Source organism: Hoplias malabaricus, chromosome 5, assembly GCF_029633855.1.
Source record: "Hoplias malabaricus isolate fHopMal1 chromosome 5, fHopMal1.hap1, whole genome shotgun sequence".
Taxonomy (NCBI): domain Eukaryota; kingdom Metazoa; phylum Chordata; class Actinopteri; order Characiformes; family Erythrinidae; genus Hoplias; species Hoplias malabaricus.
Window position 1 is genome coordinate 52,698,027 of NC_089804.1, and position 21,652 is coordinate 52,719,678.

The 21,652-nt window shown below is 40.0% G+C and overlaps 1 protein-coding gene across 5 annotated transcripts in view; it reads left to right on the forward strand.

Moving 5' to 3' along the window:
* Positions 1 to 19,963, forward strand: part of scn8aa (sodium channel, voltage gated, type VIII, alpha subunit a) — a 55,431-nt gene extending 35,468 nt beyond the window's left edge. For all 5 annotated transcript variants that reach the window (XM_066670384.1, XM_066670385.1, XM_066670387.1 and 2 more), the window contains exons 16-27: positions 131 to 487; positions 1,476 to 1,949; positions 2,922 to 3,039; positions 3,156 to 3,310; positions 4,181 to 4,354; positions 10,025 to 10,147; positions 14,457 to 14,741; positions 14,897 to 14,950; positions 15,054 to 15,191; positions 15,283 to 15,387; positions 15,482 to 15,752; positions 15,942 to 19,963. In XM_066670384.1, coding sequence (XP_066526481.1) covers positions 131 to 487; positions 1,476 to 1,949; positions 2,922 to 3,039; positions 3,156 to 3,310; positions 4,181 to 4,354; positions 10,025 to 10,147; positions 14,457 to 14,741; positions 14,897 to 14,950; positions 15,054 to 15,191; positions 15,283 to 15,387; positions 15,482 to 15,752; positions 15,942 to 17,089 — 3,402 coding nt within the window. In that variant the 3' untranslated portion in view covers positions 17,090 to 19,963. The remainder of the gene's footprint in view (positions 1 to 130; positions 488 to 1,475; positions 1,950 to 2,921; positions 3,040 to 3,155; positions 3,311 to 4,180; positions 4,355 to 10,024; positions 10,148 to 14,456; positions 14,742 to 14,896; positions 14,951 to 15,053; positions 15,192 to 15,282; positions 15,388 to 15,481; positions 15,753 to 15,941) is intronic.
* The last annotated feature ends 1,689 nt before the right edge of the window (positions 19,964 to 21,652 follow it).

Here is a 21,652-nt window from a genome sequence, read left to right on the forward strand (position 1 = left end):
TATGGAATTGGAATAAAATGATGATTTTTTTGTCAAAATAGATCTCACTTTATTAGCTTACAATAACAATCACTTAACATCTATTCCCTTTGTTCTCTGCACTCTTCTTTCCTTTGTTTCCCACCCTTAGCTGAGAGTATTTAAGCTGGCTAAGTCCTGGCCTACTTTAAACATGCTGATCAAGATCATTGGGAACTCAGTAGGAGCCCTGGGGAACTTGACCCTTGTGTTGGCCATCATCGTCTTCATCTTTGCTGTAGTGGGCATGCAGCTTTTTGGGAAAAACTATAAAGACTGTGTGTGCAAGATTGCTCAGGATTGTGAGCTGCCTCGCTGGCACATGAATGACTTCTTCCACTCCTTCTTGATTGTGTTCCGTGTACTGTGTGGAGAGTGGATTGAGACCATGTGGGACTGCATGGAGGTGGCAGGACAGGCCATGTGTCTCATCGTCTTCATGATGGTCATGGTCATTGGAAACCTAGTGGTAAGAGCATAGATATTTAATCTGGCAAGTACAGGTCGAATGGACACAAAGGCTAGAGTAGCTTTGGAAAGCAATGATTAAAAATTTTTCTTAATAAATCACAATTTAAAATGCATGTCTTAATCGTTTGTGTTTGAAAATTTACCACAGTTCTTAATTAATCCCAGTCAATATAATGTTTCTCTTTGTTTTACAGCATACAGTGTGTTTAGAATAATATATGAATACACAGAAATTGAATTGTGGTCCAATTATTAACTATTTTGCATCTACGTAGTTGATAAATTAAAATGTTTAAAATGTTAAATAAGGGCGGCACGGTGGCGCAGCAGGTAGTGTCGCAGTCACACAGCTCCAGGGGCCTGGAGGTTGTGGGTTCGATTCCCGCTCTGGGTGACTGCCTGTGAGGAGTCGGTGTGTTCTCCCTGTGTCCGTGTGGGTTTCCTCCGGGTGCTCCGGTTTCCTCCCACAGTCCAAAAACACACGTTGCAGGTGGATTGGCGACTCAAAAAGTGTCCGTAGGTGTGAGTGTGTCTGTGTTGCCCTGTGAAGGACTAGCGCCCCCTCCAGGGTGTATTCCCGCCTTGCGCCCAATGATTCCAGGTAGGCTCTGGATCCACCGTGACCCTGAATTGGATAAGGGTTACAGATAATGAATGAATGAATGTTAAATACGTTTAGTCACAGTCAACCTAAATTACCAGTAAAGAGAGATGTAACACTGATCTAAAGATAAAGTAAAATAGATATATTTAGGCAACTGTCCAGCATCACATAAGCTTCTTTTCTTCTGGAGTTTAATAAACACATTAAATATAATTAACAAATGTTAGTCAAATCTAAACATTTGCTTGAAGGCAGTTTTTTTAAAGCAAATATATATTGCTGCTTTGATTCTGATATCATTTTGCTTCCCTAGAATATTACTTGGTTAAAAAGTGGACTGTGCCACAGCTGGGTTGTAACTGCATCCTGTGTGCCATTTCAGGTGCTGAATTTGTTCCTTGCCTTGCTACTGAGCTCTTTCAGTGCTGACAACCTGGCAGCTACTGATGATGATGGAGAAATGAATAACCTACAGATCTCCATCAACCGAATCAAGACTGGAATTGCCTGGGTCAAGGCCAAAGTGCGGCAGCTGGTGGGCATCATCCTTAGGAGAAAGGTCACAGACGAGGCCAAGCCCCTGGATGAACTGTACGACAGGAAGCTTAACTGCATCGCCAACCACACAGGCGTGGACATCAATCGCGATCTAGACTACCAGAAGAATGGCAATGGCACGACCAGTGGCATAGGCAGCAGTGTGGGTAAATACATGATTGACGAAGACCACATGTCCTTCATCCACAACCCCAACCTGACCGTGTGTGTTCCTATCGCTGTCGGAGAATCAGACTTTGAAAATCTGAACACAGAGGACTTCAGTAGTGAGTCAGAGGCTGAGGGCAGCAAAGATGGGGTAAGTGTGGGGACACACTGCACTGTCAGTAAAATAAACAAAGTAGTGTGCTTGGGTGTTGAGGTGTGGGAATATAAATGTAGAAGCAGGTTTATTATAATAAAACTTATATAATGAAAACTAATACTGTTAGAATTATAACAACGATTTTCACAAAATTACATTAAAAGAATAAATGGTTTAAAGGAACACTAGGTTGTATGTATACTTTAAAATTACAGCTTCACTGACCTGTAATAGGGAGAACAGAGCTTCTGTCATTTCCACTCTGGACTCAGCACTGAAGAAGCTGCACTATATATATAACTTCTGGATTAGGGTAGAAAACCACCCCGCGTCCCCTGATTTCAGGACTTGAATGAATTACACTCTAAAAATGTAGGGGGAGCCCAGGAGCAAAAGAAAGAGCATATTCCTTTAAGAAGAGCAATTATTAGAAACAAAAATATAAATATCTGTTGATTGTTGAAAGTATTAGATATTAAATAAGTTGGTGAACGAATATAGTTTGGATTTCACAGGAAGTGATTAATTAGTCAAATTAATTGAATACGGCGGATTCACACATTTTTAATGTATATTGCTGGTTTGAATAGTGAACTAAAACAAAAATATGTAATGGATCATATACTTTAATCTAAATAATTTAATGAATATATGCTTTTTATATTTATACGTTTTATATTTATATTTAAACCCTAAAACTGAATCTACCTAAAAGTATGAAGACTTAAATACAACATTAACAGACAAAACACTCAAATAAAAAAAAATTCTTCAGGTGTAGCATAAAATAAATGTAAATAAAGTAAACTGAACTAAAGGAACTTGTGTTCAAATAAATGTTGGTAGAAGCCATTAACAAACGGGGCCTGTTTTCTGGTTAACAGTCACGGCTAATCACAGCTTTATGCTAACTTTTACATTCATATGATTAATTTAGAGTGACTTAGCCTTATTTTTCTCTCTTAGCTGGATGATAGCAGTTCATCAGAAGGCAGCACTATCGATATTAAACCAGAAATAGAAGAGGCGGTGGTGGTGGAAGCAGTAGAGGAGTATTTGGACCCAGAGCCCTGCTGGACTGAAGGTAGCACTCGACTCATTCATTGATGTATCATTAGGCTCCTGTTATGCACCTTTTTAGCTCTTTCATAAATAAGTGCTGGGGTTTAGGTGATTTAAGGAAACTGTTCTTATTTACAGCTTGTATTGCACGCTACAAGTGCTGTGATGTGCCTATCACGGAAGGCTGGGGAAAAAACTGGTGGTACCTCCGGAAGACATGTTATCTTATTGTAGAACACAACTGGTTTGAAACCCTCATCATCTTCATGATTCTGCTAAGTAGTGGAGCTTTGGTGAGTTCACATACACATGCGTGCCGATTCCTATTAACAGAGCTCTCAATTTGATATCATTTGTAAGAATTCAGTAAAATGGTGGATGAGATCTGGAGCCTGAACCAAGCTGCTGTGTTATACAATTAATGGACTTCACCGTTCATCAAATCAAGGATCTATTTCTGCTGCTGGCAAGTCTGTTCTCCCTTGTACCTCTCATGCAGCTAAAATAGGAACTTAATGAAATTCAAGAACCGTGTCTTACTCGGTAGCAATTTAAAAGCTAATGCTGCCTATAGTTGTAAAAGCACAACCCCCACATACCTGCATTAATTATTATTATGCATTGTAACTGATACTACAGTGATTCATAGCTATATACGCTCCTGCACAAAAGTATTTACTTTTTCATTAAATTATTTTTTTTTTCAAATTAAGAAGTTTTTTTTTGACATTTTCCCATGTCTTCAACGTTCCTCCTTTTACCTCTCATTCTCTGTTGACTGGTGGTTTGTCTTATAACGAATGGAAAATCTTCTCTAACCAATTAGATGCACAATAAAAGAAATTTACAAGGCAGCTAAAGTGTGTTTTTAGGTAGTTGTTTGTCTGAATTTATTATTTCTTGGAAAAAAAAACATAATATCTTTTGGGAACAAATTTTATTGGAGTTGTTACTCCTTGATTTGAATAAAGAGTTAAGTTGCACTAGGGTTTATAGCGTAAACAGTGAAGAATAAATATCGTGTAATGTTTTGACGTAAAGAGTTAAATAAAGAATGGCTGTTTATTTTATTTCTTACCATTTAGTCTCATTTTTGACCTGTGATAATCGACCTTTTGTATCATATTAGATGTGTTGAGTGCTATTGTTTGCTCTGCTTTTAGGCTTTTGAAGATGTGTACATTGAGCAGAGGAAAACTATTCGGATCATCCTGGAGTATGCTGACAGGGTTTTTACGTACATCTTCATCTTGGAGATGTTGCTAAAATGGGTGGCATATGGCTTTGTGAAGTATTTCACCAATGCCTGGTGCTGGCTGGACTTTTTCATTGTGGATGTAAGTCTGCTTCAGTCTTCTTTAATGTTTGTTAATTGGTCGTCATATAGAACTGTGATGTTGTCCTACATAACCACACCTTGCTGATCAGAGATACCTCCACAAACATGCAGGATGATATAAGCATGATTATTGGGCTTTGCCAGTTGTTAAGCATCTTGGTTTGGGCATTGTAAGACAATAGCTTTCTAATATTTGATAATTATGCATTTGCCGCAGCACAGACATCAATTGCACTATCAACAGCGCATGGTAATAGAAATGTTGGAGCCTGTCACATGCAGTGAGATATTTAAAAGAGCTTAAAATAGCTGGAAATAATGCTGCGGTGTCTTTGAGCTGTCAGTTTAAGTGGAAAGTGGTGTAAAGGGGAGATGAGAAACTTTCTCACAGATGTCTGCTCAGTGTCTGCTGTTGCCATGCAGATGCAGCAGGCCTTACGCTAAGTCTAGCTCACAGTGGCTCCCAGGATAGTTCAGCAACGTGTGACTGTGTAGGGCAAAATCATACGAAAAGGCTACTGAATATAATGTGTGATAGAGTGTAATGGTATGCAGAGGTGACATATAATGAGAGTTAATCTGTCATTTTGTCCGGAGTTGTTGCAATTAGCACTGAGCTTGGAAACCTGTGTTGTGTATATAGACTCACAGGCTCCTCACCCATGCATAACCATGAAAATGTTTTACTTTTCTGTGCTACTGAGATGCTTGAATATTTAAAGCAATTCTCTGCTAAAACACGTCCAGCAAAGAATTGTGTTTGAATGTGTATTTCCCTTCTCTTTTTTTGTAATTACATGTTAACAGTTTAAAAATGAAAAATAAGTATTAAACTGTGAGGATGTGTTATTATCAGTAAAACACAAACCTACGTGACTAGTCAATAACAAGGATTATTGATTATAATATTCAAGCACTACTCAGCCCTACAAGATTCTTGTTTTGAAAACTCTGTGTATTTGTGTCTCTGTATTGTCTAATGAAGTGTATAATGAATATGTGTCTCTGGACTGACCTCATTCTTAGCCCTCATTGTGAGAGACCCTCTAAGTGTTAACACATTTCTGTCAGTTCACAAGAGTTCATCTCTTGAAGAGTATACAGAAATGTGTGAATTAATTACTTTAAATAACTTGTTTTAGCTATAGATCTAATTTAATTAATTGATGAGAGATTGTAGATTCATCAGCCCCCTCCAGGGTGGGCTCTGGACCCACCGCGATCCTGAACTGGATAAGCGCTTACAGATAATGAATGGATGGATGGATGTAGATTCATCATGTAATAACATTAATTAAAGTTAAAATATAATAAACAGTCACACAGCTCCAGGAGCCTGGAGGTTGTGGGTTTGATTCCCACTCCGGGTGACTGTCTGTGAGGAGTTGGTGTGTTCTCCCTGTGTCTGCGTGGGTTTCCTCCGGGTGCTCCGGTTTCCTCCCACAGTCCAAAAACACACGTTGGTAGGTGGATTGGTGACTCAAAAGTGTCCATAGGTGTGAGTGAATGTGTGAGTCTGCGTTGCCCTGTAATGGACTGGCGCCCCCTCCAGGGTGTATTTCCGCCTTGCGCCCAATGATTCCAGGTAGGCTCTGGACCCACCGCGACCCTGAACTGGATAAGGGTTACAGATAATGAATGAATGAATGAATGAATGAAAAGAATCATCAAATAAATTCACTGAAACACAGATTTACAAATATATATTTTTTTTTTTCATCCCAGGTTTTTGTTGAATTTTCCTCCAGTTATTAGTTGCCACCAGTTCTACCCATTAACAAGTCTTCCTCTGAAAGCATCCTGCCCACACATAGAGCATGGTCAAATGTGCTCTCCAGGACCCATGTGCTCAGATTACTAAAGCATCATAGGGCTCGAATTTGGGATTATCTGATTATAGGGCCAATACACAGAACAAGAGCACAGATTTTACTGCTCATATTGCAAACAGAGTCAATTAGAGTCCCATAAAGCACTTAGAGGTCGACTTCACAGTAAGGAACCTTGGACGATCTTGTATGGGTGTGTCATGTTGCCTGTGTGCTTATTTCATGGTGTTACGAATGAGAATAATATACGCATTTTTATGCGTGTGTGTGTGGGCGCGTGTATCTGTGTGTGCGAGGGTGTGTGGGTGCGGTTGTGTGTGTGTGTGTGTTCTGACCTTGTTCCTTTCAGCAGACCCCATCCCTCCCAACACTCTGTTCCAGACTTAGACTGAACTGGACACAGCTTGTAGAGATGGTGTGGCAGATGTGACTTTTATATATTGAAGCTTTAATTTTTAGACATATTCCAATCAAATATCAGAGAATAACCCATGATGTAAATGCAAACATAACATTTAAAACCAAATATTCCCCATACTTTACCTATAAATTAATGATACATAAAATTGCAGGTAGTATAATTATTTGCTTCAGTAACTTTGCAAATATTTGCATAGTATATGTATCACGTATTTCACGTTAAACGTTTCAATACTTTTTTTAATGTGCCTTTGCAGTTTTGGTGCTCTACTTGGAAGTGTGCTACATGCAGCACAAGGGGAAGGGGAAAGAGAAGAGCAGATATTTCATTTGAAACACACTCTTTATATGATTTTTTAGGTCTTTAAATAACCACTGAAAGTAGGCTGACTTTGCAAACTTTGTAACAGATTTTTTCTTTATTTTTTACTTATTGTGTGAATTATTTCTCTTCCTGGTTGTATCTTTGCTTCAGAACTTTGCTTTTGTTCACTATCGTTATGCTTGTTAGCCTTTAGTACTCCAACTAATAATCAGCAGTCATGTAAACAGATGGGAGCATTTGATACCTTAAATACACTGTGAACAAATGTTATTGCATTGAAATATTAAGCATTCTATCAAGATTTGGCTTCTAACAAGGTTTGTAACTTGATTAGACGTCCATTGTTTCAGTTCTTGAAACAGTTCTCCTTCTGAGGACTCATCTAACACACTTCACTTGAGCTAGTAAAGTAAAAGAATGGGCCTTAACATGCGTCACTAACGCTGAGCCAGGCTTGTTACAAAAAGTATTGTCGTTTTCTTCATTAAAAAGAACACTTAGAATTTGGTGCTCTGTAATCTACCCCTGTAGCGTCCCTCATCGTTCCCCCTGTCTTAGCTGACTGGACTCGTAGTGCTGTGTATTCTCCTACCACTTGGGGTAGTTAAGAGGTACTACATTTACCAAGATGGATAAAGAATACCATCCGCCCTGTGCCACCCACACCTACTTATATTCTGGGAATATTTGATCTAGAGTGCTGAGATGTAGAGATGTTGGGGACATGCGGCAAACGGTGAGTGTGGCCTCGACCTCAGCCATCGCTCTGCCGTGGTTTTGCTTCGTGTCCCGTGTGTGCCCTGTGCCTCTGCTGTCGTGTGCTGTGCTTTTGACACTGTGCTGCTCAGAGGGGCTTCAACAAAGGGACCACTATCATACCCAGCATGCATTTGTGTGTATCAAGTCTTCCTTTTCCTGTCCGTGCGTATATACGTCTCATTCCTCATTCAGTGTGTTACCATTTTTGCTCATGCCATTGTCTTTCTATGCTTACATTTCTGATTTTCAGTTAATGAGTGGTGAGGGAATGTGTTAGAAACATTGTGCAAAAGACACATTTTCATTTGGAGTTTTATGCAAAATGTATTCATCCAAGCTACTATTTTCCAGTCACTCAAAACCTTTACCAAGAAAAGTCATCGCTTGACATAATTACAAAAACAAAACATATCCAAAGTTGCACAGTGACCTAAATTGCTGAGACAACTGATGATCACAAGCATTTTAAAAACAGGATTAAGGATGATTGGTGCGAGTATGGCTCATCGGTCATTTGGATTATGTTTGGATTACATTTGAATTCCCGTTTGCTTCTTTTTTTATGTTCCTTTTTGTTTTAGTTTCCTGTCTTCATTCGGCCACAGCCACCCATCTCATTGACCTTGCCTTGCAGAACGAGAGCCTTGGCACATGAGGAGAACTAGAGCTGTGGGGCCGTCCCAACTGGTTCAGGGCCCCAGGCCCACCACGGGCTCAGACTGAGGCTAAAGGTGACAATTACCTGCAAAAGATCCAATCTTTAGATGAAGGTGAAAGCTTTATGATATAATGTATTAAAGTTGTGCAGGTGCTGCTACACAACAGTTTGCACTTTAAGGAGAAAGTACATGTCTAACCATTTTGATGTAATCATTTTACTGATAAGATAACCAGTAGTTTTCAGTCCCTGTCGAGAAAACTCTATTAGCTAATAGTGTTAAGTCAGGTGTGGTATAGTAAAGAAGGCTCAAAAGAATTAAATTTGAACCACTGTCGTAAAGTCTTGATGATCTTATTAAACTGGCTCTGCTTTGTAAAATCCCAAAGGGAAACAGGAATCCTAAAGTATATGTTGTGCAGCATTTATGAGTTCTGCATTTTCCCCCAGGCTTACCATCTAGTTAATGTAGCTAACATGTAACACATCTGATCTCTGGAGGTGTACACGTGCAGGATAAAGCTTTCACCTTTGTTAGAATCCCCTCTGTGAGTTGGTCAGCTTTGGGTGTTGTGTACTTTGCTGTGTTTTTACCAAGTCTTTGTCAGTGGTTTTATTGGAGATGCTCTGATCTGTTTTCCTTTATACAGGAACTCAAGCCCTGGTTTTAATGGTCAGTGCCTATCCAAAAACACAAGTATTCATTTGAACCTTGTCCTGATTTTTTATTTTCTTGAGCATTGGCCATAAAAGTCCAAGGACGGTTAAGTCCCCTCCTGAACTACACTTCACCACGTTATTGTAAAGCTTCTAAAAACAGATGGTGTTTCCATTAGTAGGTCTATGTGCACCGAGTGGCCCAGAGAAAGCCGAGAGTTTGTGGGAGGTGACCATGTTGTGGATGGCACTTTGAGACCTGTAGGGCTTCAGTTTCTGTAGTATGAACTTGTCCTTTCAGTGCCGTCCAGTTAGGTGATCTCCCCTAATCTCCCCCTTCCCTTCATGTTACACTGTGTCAGTGTGGTATTATGAGTTCCTGTGAAATGAGTGTAATTGCTAACCTGACGTACATGTACATGTTTACCTGTATTCTTTTTCTTAGGTTCCATTAGTATGTCTGTCTTAAATTGTATGGGATTTTATGCCTCAGCCGAGAGCGACATGGAGAGACAATGTTAGAAGGGCAAGGGTAAGGTTCTTGTAGTCTGTTGGGGTTTTGTTTTTGCACATCTGCAGGGATACTTCCTATCTCTCTTTTAACCCTTTCTTGCCAACCCCCACCTCCTCAAGTACCTGAATCTTTTCAGTACTAAATCAGCCTGGTGTTGTGCTTCTATGCCTCCTTTATCCTTGTGTTTGAGTCTTATGCCTCTGTCTCTCTTTCAACCGCCAATTTTTTTTACAGGTACAAAGAAGCTCACAAGACTCATCAACCTCCCAAAACTAACAAAAACAAAATCAGGGGCCTGTCCGTTGCCTCAAACCCCTTAATGCCTATAACCCATACTAAACATGACTCTTTCTTTCTTAAGGATATATACATGTATAAAAGCAGTATTATATATGTATATACCCACGCAAGAAATTGTGTCGAGCAGCTCTAGGACAATTTCTTTCCTAGAGAGCTTTATCCATCTAACAATCTGGATCCTTTTTTGCTTCTCTGTTTCTGTGTAGGTGTCTATAGTCAGCCTTATAGCTAATGCGCTGGGCTACTCCGAGCTAGGGCCCATTAAATCACTCAGGACACTCAGGGCCCTGAGACCACTCAGAGCATTGTCACGTTTTGAAGGGATGAGGGTAAGAAAAGCTATAGAGCTGATCCTTCTGCATGCCCATTCAACAGTTACAGCATGCTAGAACTGATCAAAAAAGAGCAAAAGAAACAACAACAACGCCAAAGTCATACCAGGGGGATTTTTTAAAAACAGCAACCAATGAAAAGAGACCACCCTTTTCATGTACAACGATACCACACATGCCAATGTTTGAGTCATGATGCAGCTACGATAATATTAACAACAACAAAAACCTCTTTGGAACACAAGTATTTCCCGATTTCACCGGAATCCTCTTGTGTTCAAAATAATCTACAATTTCTTCGACTAATTCTTCAACCTGGAGATTTTCATAAGATAATACTGCAAACATGGGCATTCTGTACAAAGCTGCCTCATCACAAATTACAATTACAAAGTATTTGGCTCTTTGAGGAAAAAGTACTGTTCAGAATATATTTTTCAAAAATGTAGATAAACCTCACCATTTCACTCAGTTGTTTGATCTGCAATTGGCTGCTCATTTGGCCTGGTTCTCAACCTCTGCTTTTAATGGAGTGCCCCCTTCCTTCCATCTCTACCCTTTCCCACTGACCCCACCGCCTTCTGCATCTGTCAGAGAACAACCAGCAGCACAGATCCACCAGACCACTGAACTGACCATCCCGCCTGCCCCATGCGGTGTCACTGCAGAATTTAAGAGCCATGCAACACAGGTCTTTGTACTGTAGAGTAATCACTCACCTTGTCCTTGTAATCTGCATTTTCTGCACAGTGCTGACAGCTGTTAAGACAATTGTGTACAATTTTAAGGGGGCAGTGAGTGTGTTGTTGCTTGTAAAAACACTGCATATCAATAGAACACACAAAAATAAATATGAATACAAAACTGATTAAAAAGGAAGGTTTACTTTCCACAAAAAAGGCAATGCAGAAGTTAAGATAAATGTAGTAGAATAGTTAAACTTATATGTTTATTTGTACATTATCTAGCTTTAGTGTTTTATCCAAGCTACTACCAAGATAAATAGCTTTATAAATAATGATAGTAGGCATTCACACAATGCAGTTTTATATTTATAAGTAGTAGAGCATGCAAGGTGTGGCCTTTTCTTCTTGCTTAGCTATCTATGTGTAATTCAAATGCAGCTGGTGTAGGGTTTTCTGCTGAGCTTTCTCAGCACTCATCCTTGCTTGGTGGTTGTGAGCGGTCGTGCCTGGTTGTTGTCGCTTTCAGTCCCTTCTCTCTTACCTGTGGACTGGTTGCCTTGAGCTTCTCTTGCCTTTCTATCCCTCCCTGACCACCTTCCTTCCACCCATCCCCCACCTGCAGCACTGTGCAGCACCCTCCATCCTTCCCTTCTTCCCTCTCTCCCTCCTCCTTACCCCTTCATCTCACCCTGTCCACTTCAGCCTGCTCGGCCCTGTGCTGCCCAGGCCAGCGCAGCGCTGTGGGGTCAACCTGCTGGAGCCACGCCTCACCTCTCTTTTGCTTGTCCAGGATCTGCTCAAAGGACTGAAAATAAAGAGAACCTCACACACACAGTAGTGTGGGTGTGAGAGGAAAATATTTGCTAAGCTTCTGTGCAGTTCTACACCACAGTGAGGAGAAGCCTCAGGCTCAGAGGTACTCAAATCTGGACCTCGTCCAAATCTGGTCTCTTTTACAACGATTGTTAATTAACAGACCGATATGACTGGCCGCTGGGTCGTCACACCTGGAACAGAAAGGTGGAAGGTCTGCAGTACGTAGAGGACTGTGAATTGAGTATCTCTGCTGTAGGTCCTGTGTGAACGACAGATATCTCATAGTACTCATCCATGATGGAGTTTTGTGAAGTTCTTGAGGATGTTTAGAAGATATTAATAGAAAATTATGAAACAGAAGCTTAGGAAATTGACCAGGCAGCCTGCTGGTAGTAAGCAGTTTTATTCACAGCATGGCATTAGGACATAGCACGGTGTTTCCTCTTAGAAGTGGTGGAACTGGGAGACTGGACCCACTAGAGCAGAGAGATGCATATAACTTAAACCCGATTATCATCGCTGTGGCTCAAAATTTGCCCATTTCAAAGGGCAAAACTTGTGTCCTTTACAGAATGAACAAATGACCCAAAAATGACAAGATTTTACTTAATTTACCGATACAATTTGTCGCTGCGGTAACCAGGCCTCTACTGCTGCGTAAATTCCTGTTAATGAAGATCTTTCTAGAACCAAATGGCAATTACCAAACAGTTTACTTTATTGAAGTCCCACTTAATTGTTATATATTTTTTTATTTGTCTTGCTTTCCTTTAATTTTAATTTAATTTTCCCATTTTGAGTCTTTTAAAAATGTCATTTTTGGGTAAAATGTGAAATGTTATGTTATCTAAAGTTTTCCCTGCAAGTAGTTCAGTTAAATTAGGCTTAGCCCAAAGCAATATGTTACAGTAACAGAAAGAGAATTCTTAAATGAATATTATTATATTTGATTTATATTAGTCGTTTTCTATGTTCATCAACTGAAATGCCATTTTGTTTGAACTGAACAAAAAATAAAGAGTTAAAAATGAATAAATGACTTGATGAGGAGTCAGCAGCGCAGAGAGGAGAGCAATTTAGAGGAATGTTTGAAATTCTTGAAAATGACTGCCATTAAAATGGCAATAATCCATGTGTAATGAAAGTATCTGTTCGTCTATGCTTCATATGGAAGCTTTAAGACTGTTCTGAAATTCGTGCATGGACCGCCGTACAATTCCAGGGGAACTCTTGACACTTCTCTAATTACTCAATAGATGCGTCAAATAATCCTACTTTTTTTGCAAACAAATCTCACTGTGCTGGTGCCTCTCCTGATCCATTTATTTATTGATTTTAACGGTTCTTGAGTTTGCACAAAGATGCCATGTAACACGCATGTCCTGTTTAATTGCCAATGCACATTATGCACTTTTGAAAGCCATTTTCCCTCACTTTTATATCCATGTGTTGATTTCCATGAATAAAGCAGTGTCTCTGTGACATTTAAATGTATGATCTATCAGTAGCTAACAGTGATTCTCCTGACAAATACCTTTTTGTGTGGGTGTCTATCTGATCCCATTTCATACTATGAATTGGGTTCTTTATTTTTTCTGAAGATATTAAAATATATTTCTCTTAAAAACTGACCGTAGAGAATCACATATAAAGGCCATAGCGCTCTTTATTGTATTATTCCAATTAAAACGCACCTACCCTTATATTATCTTAACCAGAGATACTACTTCCAAGACTATGTCCATTCATTTCTATATCATTTATGTAATGGGGATCTTAAACGAGTGACATTGAAGTTATTGGGTTTATCTTTAACACAGACAACACCCTGTATCTGCCAGGAGAATCCTGCCATTCCAGTGTATCTATTTGTATGTAAGGAGGGAATATGGCTCCACTGTGGAGTCTGTGAGAAACATGCATGCTCAGCTGCCTGCCCGAGAGCTGCGGCTCGGCCTGCCTAACACAGTTAGTGAGCGCTCATAGCGCTCCTCTCCTCACTACTCACTGGTGGAAGGGATCCTGAACAGAGCTGTTGGGGGTGGGGGGTGAATGGGGGTTGATGCAGTGTAAGTAGTCCTGCTGTTGCTTGTCAGTGTGATGTTGAAGCTGGGGGCAGGCAGAGGGGTATTGGAGGAAAGGCAGTGAGGGAGATGGGACTCTGATAGCCATGCAGGTGGAGAGAAAGGTTGTCATGTGGTTGTAGGGTTTGTGTTGAGTTTGCACTACTTATTTGTATGGTGATTATTACAGCTGAATATTACAAACATTACAAAAAATATGTGCTGTCATAGTTCTGGTATCTGAGCCTTTGTCTTTGTAGAAACATCCAAAAAAGAACATTAAATATACAATATACAAGTTGGAGAAAAATGCAAATCTGTTTGGCAAAACATTAAGTGATTACATGAATTGTAAAATGCAAAATGTGCAACCAACTTCAAAGACTGTACTTGGAAGTGTATCCCTATGAAGCATCATAATCATTTTATAGCTGTTTTTTTAGGTTAAAAATACTACATAGTGTTCCTTTAAAGGCTGAATTGCCTGGAAATTTAAAAAAAGATGGCGTCTGACTTTTCTTTTTAAAGTAAATTATAGCACAAAGTATTTTAAACTTCAGAATTAAGATGTATCCAGAAATTATTTGAGCACCATACAAATATGAAGATGCATTTGTGTGTGTATGTGTTTGTATGTAGTTGTAAGTGTTTGTATGTGTGTGTGCATTCATATATATGTGTGTATCTGCATTTTTTGGGTCTCTCACATTGCACTGCCTTATCTCTTCCACTCTGCTCTAGGTGGTAGTCAACGCCTTGGTGGGTGCCATCCCTTCCATTATGAATGTGTTGCTGGTTTGCCTCATCTTTTGGCTGATTTTCAGTATCATGGGGGTAAATCTGTTTGCGGGCAAGTATTACTACTGTTACAATGAAACTGCAGAGGAGTACTTCGACCCAAAGGAGGTTGACAACAAAACACAATGCTTGGAGCTCATCAGTCAGAATCACACTGAAGTACGCTGGAAGAATGTCAAGATCAATTTTGACAATGTGGGTGCCGGCTACCTGGCTCTGCTTCAAGTGGTAAGACAAAGCTTAATCAGTAATTCCAGCATATATTTATTTTTTGCCTCAATTGACAGTGCACTGTGGAATTTTGCCAATTACATTTGCTGATACTTCAGTCTTATTTAAAAGTCATTGTCTAACCATTATCCGGTGTGTCATTTCTCTAAAAGGCCACATTCAAAGGATGGATGGATATTATGTACGCAGCTGTTGACTCACGACAGGTGTGCTCTTCATGAAAAACAATACAAAACGATCTACCACACTGACAGCCATTTTGGCATTCAGATGTTAATTAATCTTTAATTCTATTTCTTATTATTTTAGTTGGAGGACCAGCCCATGTATGAAGACAACATCTACATGTACATTTACTTTGTCATCTTCATTATCTTTGGCTCCTTTTTCACTCTTAATCTGTTCATTGGTGTGATCATCGACAATTTCAACCAGCAAAAGAAAAAGATAAGTCTCTTCTCTTACTTTATTCCAAAATATTTATACTGCTGTGTGTGTATAGAGCGCTTTGCAAATGAATTATTGTGTGTCCCTATACTTTGGAGGTCAGGATATCTTCATGACAGAAGAACAAAAGAAGTACTACAATGCAATGAAGAAACTGGGTTCAAAGAAACCACAAAAACCCATACCTAGACCCCAGGTACCCTAAACCTGCCAGATACACTACACATAGAAACTCATAAAGGTATCAGTAGTCACTAATCCTACGTTTGTGTTAAATGTGTCCTCTTTAGAACAAGGTCCAAGGGATGGTGTTTGACTTTGTGACGCAGCAGGTCTTTGACATCTCCATCATGATCCTCATCTGCTTGAACATGGTCACTATGATGGTGGAAACAGACGATCAGTCTGATGAAACCGAAAACATATTGTACTGGGTCAACTTCATCTTTATAGTGGTCTTCACTTCTGAGTTTGTCCTTAAGCTCTTTGCCCTCCGCCATTATTACTTCACCAATGGCTGGAATATCTTTGACTGCGTTGTGGTCATCCTCTCTATTGTAGGTAAGTAAGCAGTCCCACTGTGTGCCTGAAGAAGGACATTAAACCTCACATACAGTGGGATAGTCTAATGAAGTCACTGAAACATATTAATATTAAGTGCATATTATCGTTATTAAGGACAGAGTAAAAGACAAAGGATCACTGATGTTGTGTCTCTTTACTGACTGTGGTTTACTTTCCTCACAATAGGTATGTTCTTGGCGGATTTGATTGAGAAATACTTTGTGTCACCGACGTTGTTCAGGGTCATCCGTCTTGCTCGAATCGGCCGAATCTTACGTCTGATTAAAGGCGCCAAGGGCATCCGGACATTACTGTTTGCCCTGATGATGTCACTGCCAGCCCTGTTCAACATTGGTTTGCTGCTTTTCCTGGTTATGTTCATCTTCTCCATCTTTGGAATGTCCAACTTTGCCTACGTCAAACGGGAAGCCGGTATCGATGACTTGTACAATTTTGAAACGTTTGGAAACAGCATGATCTGCCTGTTCATGATCACCACCTCTGCCGGCTGGGACGGCCTTCTGGCTCCCATCCTCAACTACCCGCCAGACTGCGACCCTGACAAAGAGAACCCAGGTACAACAGTGAAGGGCAACTGTGGCAACCCATCTGTGGGCATCTTCTTTTTTGTCATGTACATCATTGTCTCTTTCCTGATTGTGGTGAACATGTATATTGCCATCATCCTGGAGAACTTCAGCGTGGCGACAGAAGAGAGCGCAGACCCGCTGTGCGAGGACGACTTTGAGTCTTTCTATGAGATCTGGGAGAAGTTTGACCCCACTGCCTCACAGTTTATCGCATTTGCCAAGTTGAGTGACTTTGCTGACACTTTGGAGCATCCGTTGAGGGTGCCCAAGCCCAACACTATAGAACTGATAGCTATGGACCTGCCTATGGTGAGCGGAGATCGCATCCACTGCCTAGACATCCTGTTTGCTTTCACCAAACGTGTCCTTGGTGACAGTGGCGACCTGGACATGATGCGCCAGCAGATGGAGGAGCGCTTTATTGCTGCCAACCCCTCCAAGGTGTCCTTCGAACCCATTACCACGACAATGCGCCGCAAGCAGGAGCACCTATCTGCTCAGGTCATCCAGCGGGCTTACCGTGCTCACCTGGTGCGCCGGGGCTTCATCTGCAAACGGCTCCTGGGCAGCAGCAGGCTTGAGAATGGGGGAACCAACCAGGACAAGAAAGAAGGCACACCCTCCACTGCCTCACTGCCCTCCTATGACAGTGTGACCAAACCTGAGAAAGAGAAACTCGATGAGAGTGAGAGCAAAGGCAAGAAAGGCAAAAACCAAAAAGACGTCAAGGAATCTAAATGTTAGAAGTATGGCAGTGGATATATAAAGAAATGAGACTCAGTTGAGACAAAACTCTGTATCTGTTCTAACAAATGTACAAAAAAAATAATTTTCAATGAAAACCCAGAAAATCCGAAAAAAAAGTTGTTTACAGACATCCCTGATGCACCAGTGCAGAGAAAGCAGCTTGGTTTCTTACCATTTTGATTATGACCAAACCAAATCATGAGCTTACTGTGGGGCATCTGTGCTCAGCGACCAAGATTTTACTGCTCAGACAGCAGCCGGTGAGGCAAAAATGGCTGAAAACACTATGAAAGGCACATGGCAAATATCTTCCGTAGGGACCACCTGCCATAGGACCAAGCGGTATACAGAGTAGATGTTTTGAAGATGAATTCTTTTACACCACCCTGTGTGGAGTTCAGCATTCCTCCGCTATGGATTTACCCCTTTCAGACACTTCACTGCCGAAATCCAGTGGAAACTTCCCACTTTGAACAGGGAGGTTTCTGGATCGTTGTTATAAGACGGTTGGAGAGAAACAGTTCTCAGCAGAGTTGAAAGAAATGAGAGGAGATTCTGCATAAATGAAAAAAGAAAAAACAAACCCAGAACATTATGCAAGGGTTTTCAGTTGTGTGTGATTAATATAATTGCATCTTTACATTATTTGATCAGCAAAAAAAAGAAGGTTAAAAAAAAGCATTCAGCCCATGTCACTAGTCTTTTCATCATCTCTTTGTTATACTTGCATAAAAAAAAAGACTTTTTTTACATGGGCTTTCACACTGCAATTGGGTTGGGGTCATTTATCAGGGTTTCGACTTGGGCTGAAAGGGACTTGCTCAGACCAGGTTCCAGATAAATAAGTAATTAATTGTGCTCGTTCAATGCATAGAAATGACTTGCATGGTGGCATGTTTTGATCAGAAATCATGCATGTGTAATCATAGTCCACTTGACACTTCTGCTCAGACCACAACTGTGGCTAAAGCATAAGTTTGAGGCTGTCCACTGGTAAAACATTTCAGTACTAATCACTGGAAAGCGGGGGAATATTGGAATATCGGGTTTAACAAACAGTATATTCGAAATTAACCCATTAGAATCATTGCTTTGAAACTAACCGACTCTAACATTATGCACAAATCGTGGAGGCTGAAGTCAGTGGAAACTTTTATTTAGTTTTTTAAACAATATACACTGCCCAATCTTTTTGGAACACAAAAAATCTATTTATTCAAATCAAGTCTTGGGAAAACAAACCCTGATTTGTTTTTTTATTTCCACCAGCAATATGAGTTGACCCTAATGTCTGGTCTTTTATGTGCAATCAAGGGTCTTTTTAAATATAAAACTTCATATATTCCAAAACTGCAGCAAGCCACCATGCCGTTTGTAATCTCTTACGATGCTTTGTCTGTCAGTCGGGACCAGACCTCAATTGGAGGTGACCTCTTTAACATACGTTTTTTGTAGATGCCGTTGTCTCTGTGCATTTGTTTTAAAAGTTAAAAGTAATACACATTCATGGTGACCATATCAGGGGTTGTCCAAACGTTTTTTGGTCTCAGAGAAGTTAGGGAGAGCATTCGGGTAGCTTTTTTTGAATGCATCTACAGCTTTTCACCAGTAAATGTTGTATGGTAGCTTTCTGAGTGCTGATAGGATGATAGAGCGAATACTGTCCGAGGCATAGACTTTATCCAGAGTGCATGCAACGTAAGTGAGGCCTGGAGCTCTCGTCTGAGACGGGAGAAATATGCAGATTATTTAATGTTAAAGTGAAGGGCGCTTGTGTTGTCTGATGTTACAGTGCATCACAGCAAAGCTCTTGCTGTGGAAATCACTTCACCTGTTTTTTAATTGCCATTTATTCTGGCCCAACTGCCTATATAACAATGTAAAGACACACGTTTGGTACCTCTTGGGCAAACTGCCATCTACTTTTGCTCTCGATGCAGAATAGGTTCAAGCCTTGGAAGAGAATGTCTTCCCTATCTCTTCAAAGGGATTCCACTCATTATAGCGTGGGCTGTCCAAGTATAGGTTTGAAAGAAGTTACAGAGAGTTGGGGGACACGTTTTACAACTAATATCAGCAGTCAGAAGTTCTTTCTTAATAAGGACTTTGGAGGAAAAAAAAAAACAAAAAGAGTGGATTTTTTTTAACAGTTGCTCTTACCTGCCATGTTCTTCTCTGCCTTCACCACCCTGTACACGTTAACGGTGATTCAAATAAAGTCGCAGTAATGAACCAGGTACTCCAAGCCACTGGATTCAGAGAATACACACCACCAGAGCCTGTGTGCGCGCGCGTGAGTGTACGTGTGCGTTTGTGGGTTTTTTTATTTATTTATTTTTTCGTGAATTCAGTGTTTACAGCCCCACTCCCCCCTTCCTCTCGGGCCTGTATATGGGTCTGCCTACTGCCTGTCTCCAAATCAAAGTGGGAACTGTGGACTCCAACCAAATCGGTGCCCAGTGAAGAGCATAGACTACCATGCAATTTCTCCTTACACCCCCTCCCTTAATCCTGGTTGTACTGTGGTGTAAAAATGACATTTACACACTGTATGACATTATGTATCATTCAGTGGGGGCTATGATGTACATGGCACAATTGCTGAAACGTGAAGAATAAACTTGAGAGAGACGATAAGTATTGTAATATATGCTTTTCTTTTAAACAGCATGCATTGTTGTGGTTTTGTAAATACAGAATTTTACAGATGAAATACTATTAATCAGATTATAACAACAATGTAAGGATGGCTTACAACTGATGCCCTTGTTAAATTTGTTATTTTTCTTATTTTCTTTTTTTTTTCCTTTTTATTTAACACCACATTTTTGAGGGGAACTGAATGATATATTGTACCATGGATACTATATTAGACAAAATATACAAATATATATATATATATATATATATATATATATATATATATATATATATATATATATATATATATATAATATACGTAACATATGTATATGTATGAGAGCATATATATAAAGGAGCACTGTCACATTTTGTTTATATGCAACACGTCCAGTGGATGTCAAACTTCCTTGTGTTTGGGGACAATTTCACGCACGATTTTTTTATTGGAGCTGCTTGGAACTCGATACTCTATGACTAAGATTATACTACCAGCACACCTTTGTGAACCCCAAGTACTAACTTTCTAATGGCCCACACACAAACCCACACATGTGCACATATGCTCTAATCTCACTGACGGACAACGTGATCTCACACCGAGTCTGAACATTCGACAGTCACCAAGATGCTGATGTAACCTGTTTCTCTAAGGCCTCCCCAAACACTTCAGTGCCATAATTAATTTTTAAACCAGAACAATGTTTTTTTTTAATCCCTTAATGCACCCGTTTTCTCCCTTTCAGATTGTATGTGTTCATCAATTTATTTCTAGTGCTACTTCACAAATTGTGTGTGCCTTTTTCTGCGTTGTTCTCCATGCATTTTCTGAATTGCTTTTTTTCTGCAGTCTTGGAGGATGGTGCCATATTGAACAACCTATGGAGGGGGAAGAGAAGGGAAATTAAAATGGAGCACAATGCAAATCAGGGACTTTGGGTCTGTACAAGATGTCTGACATACTGCCAGAGGAATACCTATACAAACCAAGGGGTGGGGGGAGGGAGCCCACTTCTAGTTTTGGTGTTACAAAACTGTTCAGATGTTCTGTTTTCTGTGTGTAGTGTATCATCCACTTGGCTTGTGAAAAGAAAAAGAGCTTGCCTTCTGATTTTTGTGTTCTATCCATCGGAAACTCACTTTTGTATCAGTATTCAGTTACTGGACTGTTCCATTTTGAGCATGACAAAAATGCTTTTTCCATTTTGCTGAAAAATAATTCAAAAGTGCTTTTCAAACTGTTGTTATTGTTTGACACAGTGTTGTAGGAGGACATATTATGGTGTGTGTGTGTGGCACATCCACTTGGACTCTTAGTAAGAACATATAAAATTATCTTCATTTGAGCACGAACCTTTTTATTAACAATAAAGCAGCCTTCCAGTTATACAATGTGTGTACTGCTTTCATTCAGGGCCAAATCACCATTTCAGCACAGTTCTCTACCATTCAGGACTGCTGAATTCAGAACATTTTACAACTAGTTGTGTCCTCAGTGCTGTACAGGAGTCAGAGATCACATTTGAAGTAGAACAATATTCCCCCACATGTCATGGAAAACTGAAATCAGAAAAATATCTCTCCACCAAAAAAATATTCTAAAAAGATGTAAAAGGCCATTTTAACTGGAAAATTCATCAATAAAGGGTGATCTCTGACTTCTACACAATAATGTTCTTCAGACTTTTATATATAGCATACCGTTGCTGTCCAATTAAAAACGTGTCTCCATTTCTGTCGATTTAGTTTTACTCGATTGTAGTCGATTTTTCACTAAAAATTATTTGGAATAAAATCTTTTTCTTTAATTCACTTCCATTGAAAGTTAAGACCTGTAATCTGCCATTGCTACCTTGGGCTCAGCACTGCAGAAACTGCACTGTGTAACTTTTGGAGGAAGGCAGGAAACCACCACTGCCT